The sequence below is a fragment of the Suillus discolor genome, assembly GCF_016758755.1.
Source record: "Suillus discolor strain FC423 chromosome Unknown F5147scaffold_1, whole genome shotgun sequence".
Classification (NCBI taxonomy): Eukaryota; Fungi; Basidiomycota; class Agaricomycetes; order Boletales; family Suillaceae; genus Suillus; species Suillus discolor.
The window spans coordinates 1,316,140-1,335,157 of record NW_024541248.1 but is presented as its reverse complement, the minus strand read 5'-3'; the positions used below and the strand labels follow the sequence as shown (position 1 = coordinate 1,335,157).

General features: G+C 47.5%; 10 protein-coding genes across 10 annotated transcripts; 8 read left to right on the top strand and 2 right to left on the bottom strand.

The window, feature by feature from the left end:
* Window positions 1–384: 384 nt before the first annotated feature.
* On the bottom strand, window positions 385–1,171 carry F5147DRAFT_766756 (uncharacterized protein; the record flags this gene model as incomplete). The annotated part of the gene is made up of 3 exons (XM_041440807.1): window positions 385–804; window positions 853–972; window positions 1,028–1,171. The coding sequence occupies 3 exons, from the start codon at window positions 1,169–1,171 to the stop codon at window positions 385–387; spliced, it is 684 nt and encodes a 227-aa protein (XP_041300249.1).
* Window positions 1,172–1,471: 300 nt separating this feature from the next.
* Window positions 1,472–3,018, top strand: F5147DRAFT_647271 (uncharacterized protein; the record flags this gene model as incomplete). The annotated part of the gene is made up of 6 exons (XM_041433186.1): window positions 1,472–1,973; window positions 2,016–2,107; window positions 2,161–2,394; window positions 2,469–2,753; window positions 2,812–2,896; window positions 2,921–3,018. 6 exons carry the CDS (start codon window positions 1,472–1,474, stop codon window positions 3,016–3,018), a joined length of 1,296 nt encoding a protein of 431 aa, XP_041300248.1.
* A 16-nt stretch (window positions 3,019–3,034) lies between these two features.
* Window positions 3,035–4,681, top strand: F5147DRAFT_741763 (uncharacterized protein; the record flags this gene model as incomplete). The annotated part of the gene is made up of 6 exons (XM_041439499.1): window positions 3,035–3,248; window positions 3,300–3,508; window positions 3,558–3,747; window positions 3,817–3,861; window positions 3,910–4,297; window positions 4,516–4,681. 6 exons carry the CDS (start codon window positions 3,035–3,037, stop codon window positions 4,679–4,681), a joined length of 1,212 nt encoding a protein of 403 aa, XP_041300247.1.
* A 348-nt stretch (window positions 4,682–5,029) lies between these two features.
* On the top strand, window positions 5,030–5,612 carry F5147DRAFT_563279 (uncharacterized protein; the record flags this gene model as incomplete). Its single annotated transcript, XM_041430661.1, has 2 exons — window positions 5,030–5,191; window positions 5,241–5,612. Coding segments are annotated over 2 exons (534 nt in total), but the record flags the coding sequence as incomplete, so codon positions are not given.
* A 1,644-nt stretch (window positions 5,613–7,256) lies between these two features.
* F5147DRAFT_766753 (uncharacterized protein) lies at window positions 7,257–9,013 on the top strand (the record flags this gene model as incomplete). The annotated part of the gene is made up of 7 exons (XM_041440806.1): window positions 7,257–7,565; window positions 7,617–7,736; window positions 7,792–7,875; window positions 7,929–8,060; window positions 8,114–8,221; window positions 8,277–8,827; window positions 8,878–9,013. The coding sequence occupies 7 exons, from the start codon at window positions 7,257–7,259 to the stop codon at window positions 9,011–9,013; spliced, it is 1,440 nt and encodes a 479-aa protein (XP_041300245.1).
* A 1,628-nt stretch (window positions 9,014–10,641) lies between these two features.
* On the top strand, window positions 10,642–13,496 carry F5147DRAFT_663570 (uncharacterized protein). Its single transcript, XM_041434899.1, has 8 exons — window positions 10,642–11,095; window positions 11,145–11,360; window positions 11,405–11,587; window positions 11,636–12,054; window positions 12,113–12,158; window positions 12,208–12,344; window positions 12,395–12,738; window positions 12,789–13,496. The coding sequence occupies exons 1-8, from the start codon at window positions 10,814–10,816 to the stop codon at window positions 13,070–13,072; spliced, it is 1,911 nt and encodes a 636-aa protein (XP_041300244.1). The 5' UTR covers window positions 10,642–10,813; the 3' UTR covers window positions 13,073–13,496.
* F5147DRAFT_766751 (Rec8 like protein-domain-containing protein) lies at window positions 13,398–16,408 on the top strand (the record flags this gene model as incomplete). The annotated part of the gene is made up of 16 exons (XM_041440805.1): window positions 13,398–13,606; window positions 13,656–13,666; window positions 13,713–13,836; window positions 13,885–13,954; window positions 14,005–14,032; window positions 14,084–14,441; window positions 14,488–14,657; window positions 14,708–14,910; window positions 14,964–15,084; window positions 15,134–15,220; window positions 15,273–15,452; window positions 15,503–15,561; window positions 15,610–15,937; window positions 15,994–16,078; window positions 16,137–16,258; window positions 16,335–16,408. The coding sequence occupies 16 exons, from the start codon at window positions 13,398–13,400 to the stop codon at window positions 16,406–16,408; spliced, it is 2,229 nt and encodes a 742-aa protein (XP_041300243.1).
* Window positions 16,409–16,704: 296 nt separating this feature from the next.
* F5147DRAFT_663561 (uncharacterized protein) lies at window positions 16,705–17,562 on the top strand. The gene is made up of 5 exons (XM_041434898.1): window positions 16,705–16,832; window positions 16,906–17,095; window positions 17,134–17,135; window positions 17,188–17,384; window positions 17,447–17,562. The coding sequence occupies exons 2-4, from the start codon at window positions 16,985–16,987 to the stop codon at window positions 17,369–17,371; spliced, it is 297 nt and encodes a 98-aa protein (XP_041300242.1). The 5' UTR covers window positions 16,705–16,832; window positions 16,906–16,984; the 3' UTR covers window positions 17,372–17,384; window positions 17,447–17,562.
* Window positions 17,239–18,308, top strand: F5147DRAFT_11342 (uncharacterized protein). Its single transcript, XM_041428081.1, has 4 exons — window positions 17,239–17,384; window positions 17,447–17,626; window positions 17,680–17,795; window positions 17,845–18,308. The coding sequence occupies exons 2-4, from the start codon at window positions 17,462–17,464 to the stop codon at window positions 18,032–18,034; spliced, it is 471 nt and encodes a 156-aa protein (XP_041300241.1). The 5' UTR covers window positions 17,239–17,384; window positions 17,447–17,461; the 3' UTR covers window positions 18,035–18,308.
* On the bottom strand, window positions 18,133–18,847 carry F5147DRAFT_766750 (uncharacterized protein; the record flags this gene model as incomplete). The annotated part of the gene is made up of 5 exons (XM_041440804.1): window positions 18,133–18,188; window positions 18,269–18,339; window positions 18,391–18,461; window positions 18,520–18,631; window positions 18,702–18,847. 5 exons carry the CDS (start codon window positions 18,845–18,847, stop codon window positions 18,133–18,135), a joined length of 456 nt encoding a protein of 151 aa, XP_041300240.1.
* Window positions 18,848–19,018: the final 171 nt, after the last annotated feature.

Genomic DNA, 19,018 nt, shown 5'->3' with positions numbered 1-19,018 from the left:
GGGCAATACCTTGATTATTGCTATATTGCTGCCCAATTCTGGGCTTGTGTGGACCTCGAAGTCACACATGTCAGACACATCGGAATGAGTCATATGGTGCAGGTCGGGCGGCATACCTGTGGCAGACCTATGACAGAGCTCGTACTGATATCTAAGTGACCTCTGTACGTGACACTCACCATTAATTCCTCTGCACACTTGAATATTGACAGATGGGTGGTTCTTTTAAATCCCTTTAAAGTGTCCTGGTGGTGTGATCAGGTCAATCAAAAGAGTACAACAAGGTATGCATTGCAGATAAGCACTGTACTGTAGTATATACACAAAATATGTATTGATAAGTATCTAACAGACTAAGACTGCAGGAGGAAAAGCATCTTGGAGTCAATCAGAAGCGACGAGAGGATGAGGAAAGAAGAGGGCAGCATGTTTACAAAACTCAGCCCAGATGTCGGGCAATACATTCATAGCACCTCGATCCCCCGTCGTAGCGACATCACCTGACCGTTCTAACCACTGCTTGATGAACGTACCCTCCAAAGGAATTCGGGAATCCCACTTCGGCCACGAGCCCCCTGGGAATGATGGATATGCCGCAATGAAAGCAAGCCAAAATGCATCGCATCCCCATGTCCACAGCTGCATTTGGCAATTCACCTGATCAACGAGCCATGCTTCGATATCCTTCATCAGCGAGGCCCATTTAGCCTGGTCAGCATAGTCAAAGTGTTGAAGGGGCAGGAACGGAATAAGAGTGTCATCCAGGAGCACAGGAAAATCATCGTGGCCATGACTGCAGACTGACTGCGCAATGTAAATTTTCAAAAGAAATTATGAAGACTGTAGACTCACAGCATTGTCTGAGGGCGTCAAATCTCCAGCACTGGAGCAGAGATCCATTGATATGGCTTCCACAACTGGCAAGGCAAAGGTCCCATATTCATCTGCAATAGAGACTGTGATCTGGACAGGCTGTTGCACACCGGTAATCAGAAAACAGTCCTGATGGTGTATAGAGAGAGCTCACGATATTCCTTTCGATAACCTGCCTTGGCAGTCTACCCGAAAAACATATAGTAAGGAGCACAGATCGCAGTGGGCCTGTGCCGACATCCTGGTATTGAATATCTGGATAAACGGTCACAGTATTTGTGAGTAGTCCGGACTCCATTGGCTGAAAGTTTGTTGAATGAAGACGACAATGAGCAAGGACAGCGTCGGACTTGTTGATTTCAACAGTCAAGAGTCACGTGACCAGAGCTTCGCCACGGAAATTATCAAACAAGTGCAGCTTATTGACTCAACATGAATTCAGCTGATCTCGTTGACGGCACTGGTATGCTTTCCCCCTTCATCTCATATATATGTATATACATGCTTATTTGGTGGCACAGTTCTGCAGTTCTGCGATACTACTCAAAAGCGCGTCCTCTGCACAGTGTGCCCTCGGAAAAATGGTATTTATTGTACAATGGAACTGCGACATGTCGAGAAGCACACTCTACAAGGAATCCATACTTGTCACATTAGATACTTCACAGAGCGACATACGAGGATGAGACTTTCGCATTCGGTCCAGGGCAAGAAGGGTGCCAATGTCATTCGCATGGAGTCTGAATCGCCACTAACTGCTGCCGACACCGATATCTCTTTCAATGCTGATGACTCTTTCATGGATATAGACGACACTTCTGATGTGCCACTTGCTGTCACACAGTCTGGTATACCACCACCTGCAGCACCTGTTATGGTGTCAGATGACATGGACTCTGATAAATTGTCAGAGCTCATGAAAAAGATAATCGGCCATCGCACTTTTGAATTCGAAGGAGGATGTCCAGACTTATTTGCTGAACTTCAAGCAACCCTTGCATCGGGTGAATTACCATTCTCGACTCCACTTTCCCGGTCCTCTGACAAGGAGCACGAGCTCTTCGATGACAGTGCTCCCAATTTTGGGGTTGAGCTCCCTGGTGAGTAACATCACCGTTCGTTCTGCAGGGCCATGTGTTCAGTGACATTACCAGATGATATCCACGATAAGGTGAGTGCGAACTTCAATACGGTCTCAATGAATAACCCAACATATCCATGGCCATCAAAAGCGGTATGTTTCTCATTGTATCTGTGTCACAACCTAATACTTACATCCCTGTCAAGCACTTCTTCACATCCCTGCTTTTCAGCTCTCCACGACTCCCATTCTCCGAGACCCAGAAGAAAGCCATACTCAATTGGGCCAGAAGTCTTGGTGCTCAAAATGTCCCCTCACTGGGTTCGATGAAGAAGTGCCACACATACCTGGATAATCTTGTTGGCAATCCGACTCAGCAAGTCACATCTCGTGCTGGCGACATATTTTATATCAACAACATCACAGAAGTGATCGCAAAGGTGCATCTAACACGTCTCTCACACGAGCGCAGTAGTGACATTAAATTTAGGACTACGCAAATCCACTTACTCAGTTTGCAATGAAAGATTACCCCGAGGATGGTGGTGAGGGGATGTTGCAAGTATTCAATGGGAAGAAGATGTTGCTCGATCTTCCGTCACCACCGGCGGTTCGAGTAGATGGAACAATTTACTTCACAGATGAACTACTACAGGATAACTCTGGAGACTACTTTATTCCAGAGCACTTTTTTCATGCCTCGCCTCCTGCAGACTCAGATGGCGATGACACTAAACTCCATGAGCATGCAGATGCAAAGCCCTTATATGCACTTGGTCGGGCAGTTGAACGAACGGAGGTACGTGGTCATCATGCATCTATTATGACATATAATATTCTAACTACTCAAATAACAGGCCGGATTCATCGTTCATGACGAGCAAGAGATCATTCCTACGTCCACATTTGTGTGGTCATTTGAAGACATAGCTGCGACACAGGGTGAACTTGATTGTGGGCTTACAGGTGTGTTATGTGCCCATCTGTATCAGCAATCGCGGGACTCACATGATAACAGCCTCGTCGACCAAATATGCATCACTTTTGCCAAGTCCAATGCGTAAAAAGGCAAATGGTCGCATGGTATATACAGTCCCCCTCATCATATTCATGGACGATGTTTCTGGTAACATATCCAAACAATGGAATAAACATCACGCGATTTATATGTCGAACACAAATTTACCCCATGAGATGCTGGAGAAAGAATTCTTTGTACGCTTTGTTACATCTTCGCCTCATGTTGCTCCCATGGAACTCATGCGGGCAATGAAACAATCAATTTCATTTGTTGGTTTATTGACTCGCTCAAATTGAAGTTCTAACATGACCTATAGCGATGCAGCTACATCTGGTGTCGTCGCATGGGATTGCAAAGATAACGAAGAAGTCTTGCTGATTCCATGCGGGCTTTTCCTTGCTGGGGACAATCCCATGCAGGCAGAGGAGTGCAGCCACGCAGGGCTAAATTGTAATTATTTCTGTCGGACGTGCGACATTGGTGGAACAAAAGAATTCAAGGCATCTGAGGATGGTTATAGTAGCCTGTTCACGGTAAGCATGTATTTGAATCGAACTTTAACACCTGATGATGTGCTTGTAGTCAGGAAATCTGCGAACACCAGAAAGCACTGCAACGAACATCCGACAGCAGTTTGAGACAGCATTGAAGTCTGGTGCGACAGAGAAAATCAAGAATTTGGTGTCGACAATGGGTATTCGTGATACGGCCTCCATCTCTATCATCAACACCCTTGTGGAACTTGAAAAGAAGCTCCGAAAACGTGTGGCTGGTACTCAAGCAATGTCCGAAGCCGATGTCACAGCTGCACTGGAGAAGGAATTCGAGGAACTTCTGTGAGGCAACACAGTCGACGACACCATCAACCCGTTGTTGGGGATGGATGGTTAGTCTCTTTTCACGATGTCGACCCTCTCATTAACACTACTAGCAGGTCTCAATATGCACATGGACACACCAACGGAAATCCTGCATACAGTGCTACTTGGTGTTGTCAAGTACTTCTGGGGACAAACTGTATTTTTACTCGAAAAAGCAAAGCTTATGGACGTTTTTCAGACCCGTCTCCATTCTGTCGATACTGATGGACTGAATGTTCTGTGCCTGGGTGCGGATTACATTTGCCATTATAAAGGTAGCCTGATTGGAAAGCATTTCAAGAGCTTGGCACAAGTGATGCCATTCTTAATTTATGACCTTGTGCCTTCAACTGTTCTCGACACATGGACCATCATCGGAGAACTTGTCGTGCTTGTATGGCACACCAACATATTGAATACGGAAGCTTATCTTGTAAGTTTATATGCAAATATAGATTCTAGGTCTCATGCTGAGTCTTTCAGGCAAAGTTATCTCGAACAATCGAGGATTTCCTTAACGTCATGGCACAATGCTCCCCCAGTATCATTATCAGCAAGCCGAAATTTCACTTTTTGATTCACCTCCCAGCTTACATTCGTCGGTTTGGGCCTGCAATTGTATTTCCAACAGAAAGATATGAGTCATTTAATCATGTTTTCCGTTTGTCATGTATATATAGCAATCGTCAAGCGCCGAGCCATGACAGCTGCAGAACCTTCGCTCACCAAGACATCATCAAGCATGTGGCCACTGGTGGATATTGGTACAACCCCAAGGCAGAAAAATGGGTTCAGGCAGGTCCAGTGGTCATTGGGTACCTGCACGATCACCCAGAGCAAGCCTGACTTCTCGGGTTGTCCCATTTTGTTCAAATCCCCCCAGTACCTGGTATTTAAGCACATTTTACCTTGCTTTATCTTCACTCATATTCCATGTAGGTTCTGGAAAGGCTCTATCGACTGCTGGCGCAAATGGAAAAACAACAAGGACCGATGTCATGGCCTGGAAGAACACTCGTTGTGCAAAGACCTTGAAGACTGCACGGCCTGGCATCATTTGCCATTTTGGAAAATCAGTTGTGCTGAGTGAGGGCGACGTCACTCATTTAGATAGTAATGTTATCTTTTGTCAAGGGGTGAATGGACCGGTAAGCAATTTTGTGACTTTTCATGACTGTTGATTCATGCTACTAGATGGGCATTGGACGGATTCACGAGATCCTCATATCACCGGAGGACCACAAAACAGTGATTCACGTCGCACTACAGCTCTTTACGTTTCTGGATACATTACATGCCTCTGTCCATCTCCCATGTCTGAATCTTACGGATGATGAAGTAGTTGTAATGGCATCAGTGAGTCTTTTTTACAAATGCATGAACCATTCAGACCATTGTCCAACAGGATATCATATGCATCGTCAATCTCCAGCACAACTGTATCAACTCACAATGTACGGACACCCTTGAACAACATGTCCGTCAAGAATGGATTGAAACATCTCGAACAAAACCTACCATTCGCCATAAGTCCACTCCGCACTTTCTTGTCAATGCCTACTCTCTTCATAACTATGCACATATCCACCTTGTCATCCCCGAAACGCTTCGTGAAACGCCACTGAGAGTTACAAATGTGGCGGAAGTTCAGGCCATGGCTGTACAACATATGAAGGAGAAGAAAGCTTCGAAGAAAGCTGGCGACGCACCTCAAGAAGCTGAAAGCACCAAGAATGATGTTCAGGGTTTGTTGATACCGGTTCCAGCCTTCGATAAACCTTCTGCCAAACTGAGGACCACCACAAAATCAAAAGCAAGAGCAAGCAACTCCAGCACACGGGGCAAGAAGGCTGTGCCGTCTTGTCCCCATCAGCTTGAAGCTGTTCACAGGTCACCACCATCCGCTCAGCAAAATTCTGTGGTTCAATCTAATACTGCTGCTTTTGATCAGCATGGCCAGGGCCACTTCACGCCGTCATACCCTCCTCCGCCCCAATACTTCCACTCCTCTTTACCTCATGCACACTATCCGCCACCACAATATGTTCCTCTACCACAACCATACCTTCCTCCACCGCAACCGTATATTCCTCCGTCACAACTGTACCTTCATCCGCTACCAATGCCACTGGCTCCACATCTTTACTCAGGCTATCATCCAAGTGCAGACACACGCCCCATCCATGCACAGTCAGCTCCCACAGCATCAGGTTCAAACATTCGCATGGCACCACATACCCTTCCTGGTGAACCGTGCATCCCAAACCCCTACTTCCTGCCTCCTGGTTCCGCTTAGAGACACGAGGACAATTGAAGAGTTTCCTTGACAGTGCTTTTATCACCAACAGCGGTCATGTAAGCAAGCCTGCCTCAATTACTACACACTAACACTCACAGGTTCAAGCAGGATAGCTTTCAGACCACCGCTCTTGCTGTTCTAAAGCAGAGGTGAACTGCGCATCCCAAAGCCCTACTGTTTCCTCGACAGTGCTTTTGTCACCAACAGCGGTCATGTAAGCAAGCCTGCCTCAATTACTACACACTAACACTCACAGGTTCAAGCAGGATAGCTTTCAGACCACCGCTCTTGCTGTTCTCAAGCAGAGGTGAACCGCGCATCCCAAACCCCTACTGTTTCATCGACAGTGCTTTTATTACCAACAGCAGTCATGTAAGCAAGCCTACCTCGATTACTACACGCTAACACTCACAGGTTCAAGCAGGGTAGCTTTCAGACCACCGCTCTTGCTGTTCTAAAGTAGAACAATTCTGTGTGCTGGACCTCCACACAGATTCCCCACAGTTCTGCTAGTTGAAAAGTTCTTTCAAGAGTGTTTCTGTCATGCTGGTCCACTAGCTGGGCCTTAAGAAGATGCGAGGCTTGGTTACCAATGCTGGTAACTATTAGTTCGAGAACACCACAGTCAAGGTAAGGATGTAGACATGGTTGACGATCACATTTGCATTTTTTTTTTAACTATCATGTACCCATGTTCTTCCACCTTCACACCTTTGATACTAATTGTATACTCAATGCTATTCGATTTGCCTTCTCTGCTGCACTTTGTTTTATCAAGCTTGGTTTGTTAAAGTTTCAATGTGTGCCCCGAATTTACCGAATTTACGTTAAGCGTAAAGTTTAGCGTGATTTGACTTGATTCCGACTTTCCACTTGTTCATTTGTCATTGGCAACCCCAGGTCTTGTGCATTTTCTTAACCTCTAACATCATGATTTCGTGTTTTCCTGTGCGTCCTCGAAGTTCAAAGACTTCAGGTAATTCACAGGCTCAGAGTTCCAGAAATGATGGTCTGTTGGCCCCAGACATCAACTTACTGCGGCCTCGAGGAAGAAGTGTTTCAACTTCCAGCGGAAGTCAACTTGGCAGAACACGAGCCCCTTCTGCATGTGGTCCTCAGGCAATGGGAAACATCGCTCATGCACGCTCACCACTTGGCATGCTTCCAGTTGACAGCACGTTGTTGTCTCACAGCTTGACTGCTGTTGGCAATAGTATGACACATTCTGCTGTTCCACGTTCTCCCTCATCTAGTGATTTGATTGATGAGCCAATTACCGCTGGTATATGTCGCCGAAGGACAGATTCTGCTGCTGACCAGGATGACCCAACAATCCTTACACCCTCACGCACGAAACGGCTCAAAGTGTATGCTAAGACGGTGGCTGAGGAGAACGACATCTCAGAAAAGGGTCTGTATGACTTTATCGATGTGAGTTGCTGTATCGCTTGACAAATCCTCACTTTTTTGAAACACCTCTAGACCGGAGGAATTTATTACATGCTCATTGATCTCAAAGTGTGTATGATGAAGAGTGATACAGGCCGAAAGGCTGCTCTTCTCCATGATTTGAAAGAGTTGCTAAACTCCAAAGATTTCAAAGTATTTTTTTTTGCCGTCTCCACCCACAAATCACCAGGTTAATTGTGCTACGCAGTCCGCACTCCAAAATCACTTGATAGCATGTCTACTGTCGCCAAACATTACCGCATATGTGACGGACACACATCCCCACATCATGGTGACCCCCTTCGAGTTATGGCGACTCATTCACAAGAACTGACACTGCGACAGAATTTCATAAAAGACAACAGTGGTGTATTCAAAGTTCCGCCATCACTGTTCGAGGACGTGGAGCTGACTGCGGTATTGGCAAAAATCATCAGTGAGCTGCTTTCATCGATTCATGGTAACATGAAGAACAAGGTACACAACATGATAGTCAATTTGTCTCAAGAATCGCTAAAATGATTGCTCAGTTGCTCGCATCTATCCGCAAACACATGAGCATTATGGACACGGCAAAATCACTTGCGCATGGTTCCATTGAGGTTGACTCGGCTCATTGGAACAGGCTTGCATTTTTGGTGTGTTTTCATCCTATGATCAGACATTGTGGTTATAATAACCTGCAATAATTAGCGGTGCTGCTTGCGCGTCTTTATGATTGGTATCAGTGACTACAGGACCGTTCCACTCAAGGACCTTTATTCGCCTTTTCTTATTCTGTCTCTCCACACTGCTGTCTGTGCTAGAATTGGACCGAAACTCGGCATCGACATCGACAGCATCGAGCGTGAGATGCTAGGTGAAGAAGAAATTCCGGATGGCCAGGATGAAGGCCAGGAAATGCACAGCACGGGAACTGCTGGCAGTGGAGTCATCGACAATGGTGATTTAGCTGATGGGACAAGAGAGTTGGAGGAGAATTCGGGTGACAATGGCAATGCAGACCAGGATTATGAGCCTGAGGATAACGAGGGGCCTGATACCACCCCATATAGCAGAGCTCTTGCTGAGGACGACTCTGGCTTTGGGGACAATGGCAAGCCCGCCATTTTCACTTCGGGAAAATTTTGGAATTTTGTTGATACCTCACTCGAGAACATTCACAAAGTTGTCAAGCAGGAGGCAGTGAACAATCATCAAGGTACTGTTTTCCAACATACATCAATTGAAAACGTGTTTCGGCAGTAAGTGTTTCATGATTGAAACTTATATATCATTGCTCATTATTGCCAAGAATACTCGTAGAATATTTCCAGGAGGACCTTGCTGATTTCCCCGGTAACATGGCCGTTCCTAAGCTCCTCACAAACAACAGTCCCCAGTGGCAGACCACGATTCAGAACAACCTCCTGTGGAATGAGAATCTGTGATGTTCATTCCGACGCTGCTTCTTTTCCATCACTCCATATATCACACTCGTTTTCTAATGTTTTTTGTCTATATCTAAACTGTCGTAATGCAATGTTTCAATTTGTGACCCGTTTTGTTTGCTCAGATGCTCAACTCTTGTAATGGCGTGAATATACCTGCAGCTTCGCTGCAACAGTCCATGCTGGTGAGATCAGAATGGTGCACAAAATGTCAATTAGATATGGTTCACATCTGAAACTCTATGTACATCAAACATTGGGGAGATATGTACACGACCTATGGAGACTGACCTGTGTGACAGGTATGCGCGAGATGCTTCTGCCAGGTGCCGTACAAGACCTACCCAGAATCTCTGATGCTTATATTAACTATAGCTCTGGTCGCCAGGGTATCGACGGTGCCTCTAATAGCTCTTTTGGTGGTCGTAAGCATGTCTCACAACCCCTTCGCCTCCTCGCTTCCTTATAGATATATTGGATGACTTTCCGCAGGCTCGAAATATTCTGATTAGAATATCATATCATAAATTTGACCGTATTAGGCAGGTGTGCCGCGATGCCGCTGTTCATTTCCCGTCAATTTGCAAACATGTGTCACCTACCCCCCCCCCCCCCCCCCAATAGATTTTGCAGACTAAAATAAACAACTTCCATCCATTTTCGGTCACTAATGCCAGCAATATCCGCTGACATAATCCGCCTTGCTCGACATGCATTACAACACCTTGCGCAGTGATACCAAGCTACGTTCTCAACCTTTCATCCATTGTGCTAATATCTATCTCCTGGCTCTATTTAGATGACACCCTGTGCTCAGAATGACAAACTTGATTGTCTATGTGCAGTAATGAACTTCCTATCCTCCGGTGCCTCCAATCTTGCTCGATTCATCCTAGCGCCTGTCTCCAACCAATCCTCGCCCTATGTCAACGAAAATTTCCTTACAATGCCTCAATATGGATTTGGCACGTGCTCCTAGTCTGTCTGTTTTGCCTTCACGCGCTCGTTGCACTGTTACCAGCCTGTCCATCCCAGGGTCGTCGAGTTTTTTTTTTTACTATGAATATCCCCACCCCTTGTGGCTGACGGCTCAACAAAGACTTCAGCAGCTAGGATGTGAGCTCTTTCATCATTGTCGAAAAGGTCTGCCTCGTCTTCATTAAGGAGTCTGATGTACTGGACTGCAGGACTGTCCATCTGGACTAAATCTATTGCTTGAGCGTGCGGGGGATTATTCTAGTATAGATTAACATATCTTCGTTATTGGTAATGTTTTTGAGACTCCGAAATATTCTATTCTGGATTATTTTGCCCACGGAAAGTCATCCATTATATTGCTCGGCAAGAGGTACCGAGAAAGACATTGGACCGAGGCGGCTGTGAGGTCAGCCACAGGGTGCTACTTTTAGACCTGTGTGATAGCCTTTCGGCACTCAGCGGTGTACAAGAGTCCGTGACGACAAGTCATTACTCGGCATAGTCGTTAAAGCAGATTATGCCTGTGGACGATTAGAAAGGACGGGTATCTTCATTCGCCTATGGTCTGTCTGGGTTGTGAAAGAGCTGGCTTATTGTACGGTTACATCGCGCACTTGCGTGTTAAATGTTATGTATGTTATCTGAAGACAGGCACCGCAGTATTTGTGGCTGTGTGTTTCGACACAAGTTCCTTCCATCAAGTTTAGCGCCGCTGGTCACTGTACACATGTATACCGAGCATTGTCCCGAGTAATCACTACCACTACCATAAAAACCAACCTGACAATTCCCTCGTTCAAATTCAATCCACTTTTCAAGGTCATGTCATCTCCTAGCAATCACAACGCTCAGTCTAGTGATGCATCGTCTGTGTCCACTTCGGACACATCATCTCTTCGTGAACGAGGAGTCTATGAAGCGTCTGGCGATGACGACTCATCTGTCTTTACTGTAATAGGAGATTTGGACACTACCGTGACCCCTAGCCCTGTGGGTTCTCAAATAGACTTGTCAGGTTCTTCAGAACAAAGCATGTCTGAGGCCCGTCTTCGTCAACTATACGATGAGGAAGAGATCGAACGTTATCTTCGCTTGTTTTCTGCTGTAAGTTCTTGCCGTACTCGATGGGTGGTATATCCTGAGGTCCAATAAGTATGTGACGGAAGTGAGACTACCAGGTGCTTTGCGTAGCATCAAGGCCAAGCCATCAAGTAGCTCTCTCCACCTTCCCCAGTTACCAAAACCACCCCCACTCCCTCCACGACCATTTGCTCGTAATATCTCTGAACAAACAGAGCCGCCTACACTTCTTCCACCCACCATTCCTCCAGGACAAGCGGATCCCTCCTGGTCCGAACAGATTGCCATTGTGAGTGCTACTGTTATCACAGTAATTAAATCTCAGTTCTCCAGAAATATGTATTACCAGCTCTTCCACCCATGCCTCATCCGCCGCCATCCTTCTCTTTAAAGCGCCTGAAACTTACTAGCCAGCGTTTTTTCCTCGCAGTAGTTCCTCCTTACCAGACTTTCTTCCTCTCCATGGCAAATTTAGCGTTATGGAAGGACCCACAACGTAGCGGACTATATTGTGCGGTAAGCAGGCTGTTACTTTTGGAAATCGATATATTCACCAACATCCAGGCGTTCTGGGGACTATGGCTGTATGATCTCCTTCTTCCGGCGATAATGTTTGGAATTTTGTGGGAGATGCTCAGCCGAAGACTTCTCCCGTATCCCACTTTAGAATCTTTACAGATGCGGAGAAAAGATGCCGAACGTGCCAGGGAGTTCGGAGACGAAGTTCAGGAACGCCTATCGGCACCTTCACTGGGACCCAAGGATATATTTCAGTTCCTCAAATCTCATAGATCTACAGCAAAAAGTAAAACCAAGCCCCTTCCCAAGGACACAGGGGTGCTTCAAACGAGTTTAACTGGCGATGGTGGCGAGGATGAAGCGGTTGCTGTTCTCGATGGTGATACCCAAGAAGAGCAAGACATCAAACGAGAACTCCTACACGTTCTCAATACTATCGCTGATATTCACGAACGTATTAAAAAGTACGTACTCCGTGATTCGTGATGGGCCGTCAACTAACCGAATATCCGTCGTCGTTAGCGTTTTCATCTGGAGACGACCAGCAGTCTCCCGAAGATATGCAATCGTGAGTAAGTTCTGTGGATTACTTCGGCATGCGCTTGACTGCTAGAAAGATTTTGGCTGTTGTAACCTGCTGCACCTTGATCATTCCCGCGCATTACCTAGCAAAACTTGTATATGGCAGCTGCGGGTTATTGTTCTGGCATGTCATTCCTGTGTTAGCTGCTCTACCACCAGGCGCTCGAGCCAGGTTCGTGTTCAATGTATATTTGCATCATATTTTGTCAAGTGGCGAAATAGACTGCCCGGTCCATTGGCTGATGCCCCCACCGATGCCGACTATGCCATAGAAATAATTACACAAAGGATTGCCAGGGGCGAGGAAATCAAGCCTCCGCGCAAGCCTCATCCTTCGAGTCCTCGTGCTAATAGCGCAAACGAAGCCGATCTTTCGGCGATCCCGACTTCCGACGCATCATCCAGAAGCCAAATGCAAACTAATGATGGAGTTGATTGGAAGAAGTGGGGATCGCGTATCGCGCACGGCAAGTCACTGCTTAATGAAGGCAAACAACGCCTTTCTTCTGGACAAGTGAATACGGTCGGTCTGACGTCCGCAACTTTACGAGATGAAGACACACATAGTACGCCTATAATAATCCAGGCTGTACTACAACAACTGATCCATTCTCAGCATATCCTGCACACCACACTTCAGCGCCTGGTCTAATCACACTGACCACTACTACAGTATACTTCACAACACTCGCATCACAACAAGCCAAATTAAGTATACCTCGCGGGAACCTCTGCGGCGTGAAGAAAACTGGTTTGATGAAAGGGCTTCTGATTTCCTGGGTTGACGGCGAAGAAGGTCACGGAAAAGAAATAGAAGAGAAGTTCCACTGGGTCGGCAATCGAGATGAGCTTTTCGCGCGCCTTCTTGGCCCAGATGGTGCCCGATGGATGCGAATCTGAAGGCTCGAGAGTCGACGCGTCAGTGGCTGAATTAAAACTCAGAGAGCTCCGCGCAAAGGACCATACCATGAGCGACATACGCTTCCCCCCTCCCTCATAATTTATTCGGTCTCTTTGCCTCCATCCGTTTTTTCGTACGTTTATTGTATGCATTCTGCTCATTGATCTCTTGCTATTACCGTAACCTATTTGCTAACCCAATTTTGTCATTTATCTGCCACCGCTCGCTCATTCTCCAAGGACACTAAACTGCCAAATGTTTTTCTCTACTGAACTGTTGTCCAGGAGGGATAGCGGATTCGGCCTTCTTTGGTATTGTTCTTGTATGCTGCATGGACGCTGGAATCATATCTCATTGCTTGGTGTTACAAATATCAGGCTAGCCGCAACCCTTGGCTCGAAATCAGCCTTTAAGAAATTACCCAAGCGCTCCGTGTTGACGGCAGATATCTCTCAATTGTGTGATCTGATCGCTTCTCCTGCGGAGCCTCTGGCTCTTCGCCTCTCCAGTAACTTGATGGTCGGGGCTGCACGGTAGGCAGATCAACTTCGTCGGGCCCTTGATACTCACTCAGTTCCACAGTGTATATAAAGGTTTTGTAATTCATGGCTGTATAACCACATCTTACTTTGCTTCTAGTCAAGCAAGAACTTTTTCTTTCCGATGTCACGAGTTGCTTCAACTCCCTCAAGCGAGTCGTGCAAGAGTTCCGTTCGATGGCTGCGTCAGAAGCCCATCTTCAGATGGCTCAGCCGAGCGTGAGGTGAGTTAGCTCACACGATGAAAGCCTCCTCTGACACCTCCTGTCAAGGCCATCAGCTGTTACCCTTGCTGCTGATCCTGGTACTGCATTTGCCATGGATTTTGACGCAATGGTCGCTGTACGTTCTGTCTTTCTTTCTGTTTGTATCTAAGCCAACGATGCGGCTAGGACTGGGACGAATACTTGAACATTGGAAGTACGTTAGATTACTGTGCGTCAACTCGCGTATATTCATTCTCAATTGCAGACAACAAGGGAGGAGCGGAAGAGGGCTCATCCGATGATGAGTACAATCCAAAAGCCAAGAGACCAAAAGGAAAGGGTAAGCAGTCTACAGTTGCACCGGCCTCCACCGCGGAAAACGCCCGCGCCGATGCGCATACACTCAATGAAAATCACGACCTCTTCCTCGCCAATTCTTTCGACGCCTCATTTGGTGGCAGCGGCGCCAATATGATTCCATCTTCTCAGAATGATACCTTCGGCTTCGACGATAGCTTCTTCGGCGCTTTTGATGGCCTGGATATTGGTGAGGGCGTTGGCGATGACCTCGTAAGGGAACTTGGTGAAGGCTGGGGAGGAACTGCCCCGGAGAATCAAGTCGAGTGTGTGTCCCTTTCGGTAGGCTGAAGTTTGACTGAAATGCCCTAGCCATGATATGCAAGTGGATGAACCGATCGACTTCGGGTTCAATGATGCAGATAACCTGTATTTCGAGCACGATGTCCCCATTGACGATGCCGGTGCATTAGAGCGGAATGCCTTGCCGCTTCCTCCATCGGCCTTTGCTACGCCTCAAGGCACACAACGGGGCTCAGCGGGTACGACAAATTACTCCACATTGACCACCTTAACTTATGAAAATTTAAAGCTGCCCTTCCTCCCTCTTCCTCTCTTACCGGACACTCTCTCGAATCTCCCTCTGGTCCTTTGGCTGTAATTGCCCCGCAGGTCGAAGAGATTGAGCCCGTTGCACCTGACGATCATCCGGCTGAACCCGTACCACCTAGGAAGATCAAGCGCGCTAGACTTCTTTTAGATGTGCGAACGGAGTTGACGGATGACGAATTAAAGGTGCGTAGTAACGCCGCTCGTGACCTGCAGCTACAGCTTGTATTTCTGTATAGGCTGCACGCCTGCATTATCTGGAAGAACAGAATGGTATCCATCGACAACTTGCGCGGAAGAATTTTGAGAAGGATCAAGGCAGGCTCGTTGACGGTTTGCTTTGGGCTATTCCGGAACACAGTAAGTTTCGATTTTGTACTTGCGCTCATCATGAGCTTACATTTTGAAGTGCAAGCCAAAGAGTTGGTAGACTTCTGGCTAGATCATTTCAAAGCACAATTGGACGCTCGATCTGTGTTCATGATTGGACCCCGTGGTCAGTCTTACAGCACCTTGAGTGTGCCTTATTAAATATACGCGATCTTTAGACGAGTCCCCTCCGCCAAAACGGAGGAAGACCAAGACCAATGCTGAAATCCCCGGTGAAGTTGAGCATGTCCAAGTCCGCCCTGAAAGTCCTGCATTCGGTGTAGGCCGGGCAAGCCCAGATTTCAATGCGGGTGGAGCGGATATTGACATGAATTTTGACATGAATTTCGACATGGACAGTAAGTTGTATTGACTACCATGAATGGCTATCACCCAATGTCCTTTTCAGATGGCTGGGGTGGCGCAGACGACGCGGGACCGGAACTGAACAATCTTCGCTCGTCCGAGGTAAATTAGCTGGCAACGCTTTTCATACTCTCCTTGACAAAGTTTTAGGAACCGGGACAAGCACGTCATGCCCCACGCCCAATGTCCGTGCTGGGCGACGAATTCGGCTTGGATATCGTGCAGGGCTCCTTATCGCAGCGTAGTGCACTCTTCCCTTGGGACAATGCGGGTGGAAGCTCGTCTATATCTGGTGCAGTACTCCTTGGTCGCCAGAGCAGTGACAAAATCAGTGTTGACCACGCCGAGACTCGCCTGAGGGGCAGCTCACTGAGCCGACGAGGAAGCTCTATTCCAAGTCAGCAAGGCGACGTATTTGGTGGTGCCGGAGGTTTCCCTGCGAGCCCCCAAATAATTGATGACGATTTTGTATTCAACGGTACGTCGATGCAACTGTCGGACTTGCCAGGCGATCTAGCTCATGGAATCGACAAGTCCCGGCAGGCAATTCTGTGGCTGAATCCCAATTGTCCGAGGTCAATCCGGCCACCCTGGAGAGAACCTCCTTCAACTTCCTTGAGTAAACATTTTCACTATCTACCATTTAACTTTGGTGTATTCACATATTGTGCTGAAAGATACGCCAAGATGCAATATAGATCACTGTCTGGGTCAGCTCGATTTCTCGCTTTTGACGATGTCGTGCCGCGGACCACCAGCACCGCACACGTCGCAGCAGCAGCTCTCTACCACTGTCTTGGTGTGTCTGTTCTTTCCCTTTCAAGCGGCACCATGCCGGACCGTATCCGAGTATGAACTGACGCCGATTTGACCAGTGTTAGGCACGAAGGACCTCATCCAACTTCGTCAAGAAGAGGCATATAGAACCATTGAGATCCGTATCAAGTGATACGTTGGCACTCATTCGCTCCCTTGTCGGCCGAAACGTTTCAATCGATTACATTAGATTATTAGTATTATGGGTCCATAGACGTCGATTCTTTCTATAGTGTTATGCTTGTACTTATATAGACTAGCCGCAACAGTGGTCGTGACTGTTGAGCGCCCTGAACGTTCAGACAGAAGTAGAGCTGATCACGGTGAAATTGACGGTCCAGCACAGGCTTACCCAAGCGAGCACCGCCACCACGGCACGTGAACCGCGACGTCGAAAAAGACGCGACCCCAGACAGCAACATTTCGAACCGCAGATAGGCTCGGAAAACGCGTGGGAGGGCACCGTACGGGCTATGGACGCCATAGGCAGCGAAAATCGACGTTTTTGAGCTGCGAGAGAGCTCTGGATGGCTGCTGGATGGGGTGGAGGGTCCTGGGTGAGCACAATGCAAACCACCTGTGGGAGAATGCCGAGACGCTAACCGAGAGACTGCAAATTTCGCACATTAGGACCGTCAATTTTTCGTTTACACCCAGCTTCGGTCTTGGTGGCGATGCGTCCTTCCCTCCCGCCAAAAAAACGCACTGCATGCTGATGTGCTGCAGATTGACGGTCCTCGGATTTACAGTCCCGGCTGGCTGCTATACCATACATGGTACTGCCACCGCTTATGTATGCACACATACGCTACTAGTACTAGTGAGTACCTCCTCTTCTCGTTCGACTCCCGTCTCCTCCACGCATAGCGGCTGTGCTTGTCAGCCTACTGATCTCAAATTATACTTCCAGCGTCCTCATCGTCATGGGCATCAACGACCTGTGGGAGGCACATTCCCACTGTTCACTCGGCAGGTGCTGAAACTCACCCCATCATTTGTCAGGTGCTCGAGCCTGCCGCAACGACGGTGCCCCTCATCTCTCTCGCCATCCGGGGCTGATATGAGGGACCTGCCCCTCACTCGCCTTATATTGTAGGCGTGGATGCAAGGTTTGTGTTCGCTCGCTGTGTTCGATGGCAAACATTCTCACATTCTCATTTCTTGATTCTAGTGCGTGGTTCGAACAATGCCAGCAGGGCAGGTGGCACCGTGCACATGCTCAGACAGGCCAGAATCCCGCCCTTCGAACATTTTTGAAATCAAATGGGGCCACAGAGTGTCTACCAATGACCATTGGATGGTCAAGCCCACCCAGCGCCTACTCAATGCATTCAACGTGCAGTGGATCATGGTGAGTTTTTTCTTTTTTTTTCGTTGTCATCTATATCAATCCTGGCTATCCAGACTGCCAGAGAAGCTGAGACACAGCTGGCACTGATGAATGGTGCCGGTATTATTGATGCTGTCATGACAGATGACAGTGACTCATTTGTTTTTGGTGCTCAGACTGTCCTGCGCAAGTAAGATCTCTCATGTTCTCTTTCGCATGCCCTGCTGACTCTTTTTAAGCTCGACATTTTCAATAGATTCAACTGTCAACTTGTATACAACGAGTGCCATTCAAGAGCACTCAGGAGCACGTTTCTTTATCATATCCCCCTGGACTCGTCACTTACTACATATCCCATCCATGCAGCGGCACACCATCAAATTTGCACTGTCTACCACTATATCCCTACCTAGCTGTTTCTACAGGTAACTTCAATCTCGCTCGGGCATTTGTCCAATAGTTTATGATTATAAACCATACATTCTCTTCTAATCTATCACTGTACACACAAGTATGCACTACATAATCTAATTGTCTTGTCTCCAACCCATGAACAGAGCGCTCAAGAGCTTCTCCAGCGCACCTGTAACCATTAACAGAGCACATCGGTACCTGGTGCAGGGATTTGGTGAGTCTCGGGGGCCGGACAGAGATGGCACATACCTATAATCATGAACGGAGCGCTCATGAGCTTCTCCAGCGCACCTGTAACCATTAACAGAGCATGTTGGTACCTGGTGCAGGGATTTGGTGAGTCTCGAGGGCTGGACAGAGACGGCACGTACCTATAATCATGAACGGAGCGCTCATGAGCTTCTCCAGCGCACCTGTAACTATGAACGGAGCATGTTGGTACCTGGTGCAGGGATTTGGTGAGTCTCGAGGGCCAGGCAAAGATGGCACATACCTATCACCATCAATGGAGCACTCATGAGCTTCTCCAGCACACCTGAACCTGGCAGCACATTTAGGAACCTATGAATAGGAACCAGGAGATCCGTGGCCTCGACATAGCGCGCTGCATACCTGAATGCACAATCAGACGATGAAGAAAAGGTGAGCATACCTTCGAGAACTTCATACTAACAACACTCACCTCACTGATATACACCACCAGCGAGACCCATCGTCTGGCCAACGGGTCTTGGATGCCGATTGTGCTGATTGTCGGTGGTCCAGGTCCAGGTGGAGCGCGATTGGCAATCGAGCCAAGGAAGGAAGCGAGCGCTGTGGCTGAGTCATCGTCACGTGACAAGTTTGCAGTCTCAAGCGAGGACTGCAAACGCCACCGGTGGGACCGTCAATTTTTCACACGAAGAGATCTGTCATAGGACGACCAATAACCGGCTCTTGTATTTTCCGTTCCGAAACAATGATCAGACCATCCAGCAAAAATCTTGATGGTGCCATTTT

What these genes read in the sequence shown, in the direction of transcription:
- F5147DRAFT_11342 (XM_041428081.1), top strand. Translation starts at nt 17,462, where the DNA reads ATGCCAGCAGGGCAGGTGGCACCGTGCACATGCTCAGACAGGCCAGAA. An exon ending in TCAACGTGCAGTGGATCATG is followed by an intron (nt 17,627 to 17,679) that starts GTGAGTTTTTTC and finishes CTGGCTATCCAG; the next exon opens with ACTGCCAGAGAAGCTGAGAC. An exon ending in GCTCAGACTGTCCTGCGCAA is followed by an intron (nt 17,796 to 17,844) that starts GTAAGATCTCTC and finishes ACTCTTTTTAAG; the next exon opens with CTCGACATTTTCAATAGATT.
- F5147DRAFT_663570 (XM_041434899.1), top strand. Translation starts at nt 10,814, where the DNA reads ATGTCATCTCCTAGCAATCACAACGCTCAGTCTAGTGATGCATCGTCT. An exon ending in GGTCCGAACAGATTGCCATT is followed by an intron (nt 11,361 to 11,404) that starts GTGAGTGCTACT and finishes TCAGTTCTCCAG; the next exon opens with AAATATGTATTACCAGCTCT. An exon ending in TCTCCCGAAGATATGCAATC is followed by an intron (nt 12,159 to 12,207) that starts GTGAGTAAGTTC and finishes ACTGCTAGAAAG; the next exon opens with ATTTTGGCTGTTGTAACCTG.
- F5147DRAFT_663561 (XM_041434898.1), top strand. Translation starts at nt 16,985, where the DNA reads ATGCTGATGTGCTGCAGATTGACGGTCCTCGGATTTACAGTCCCGGCT.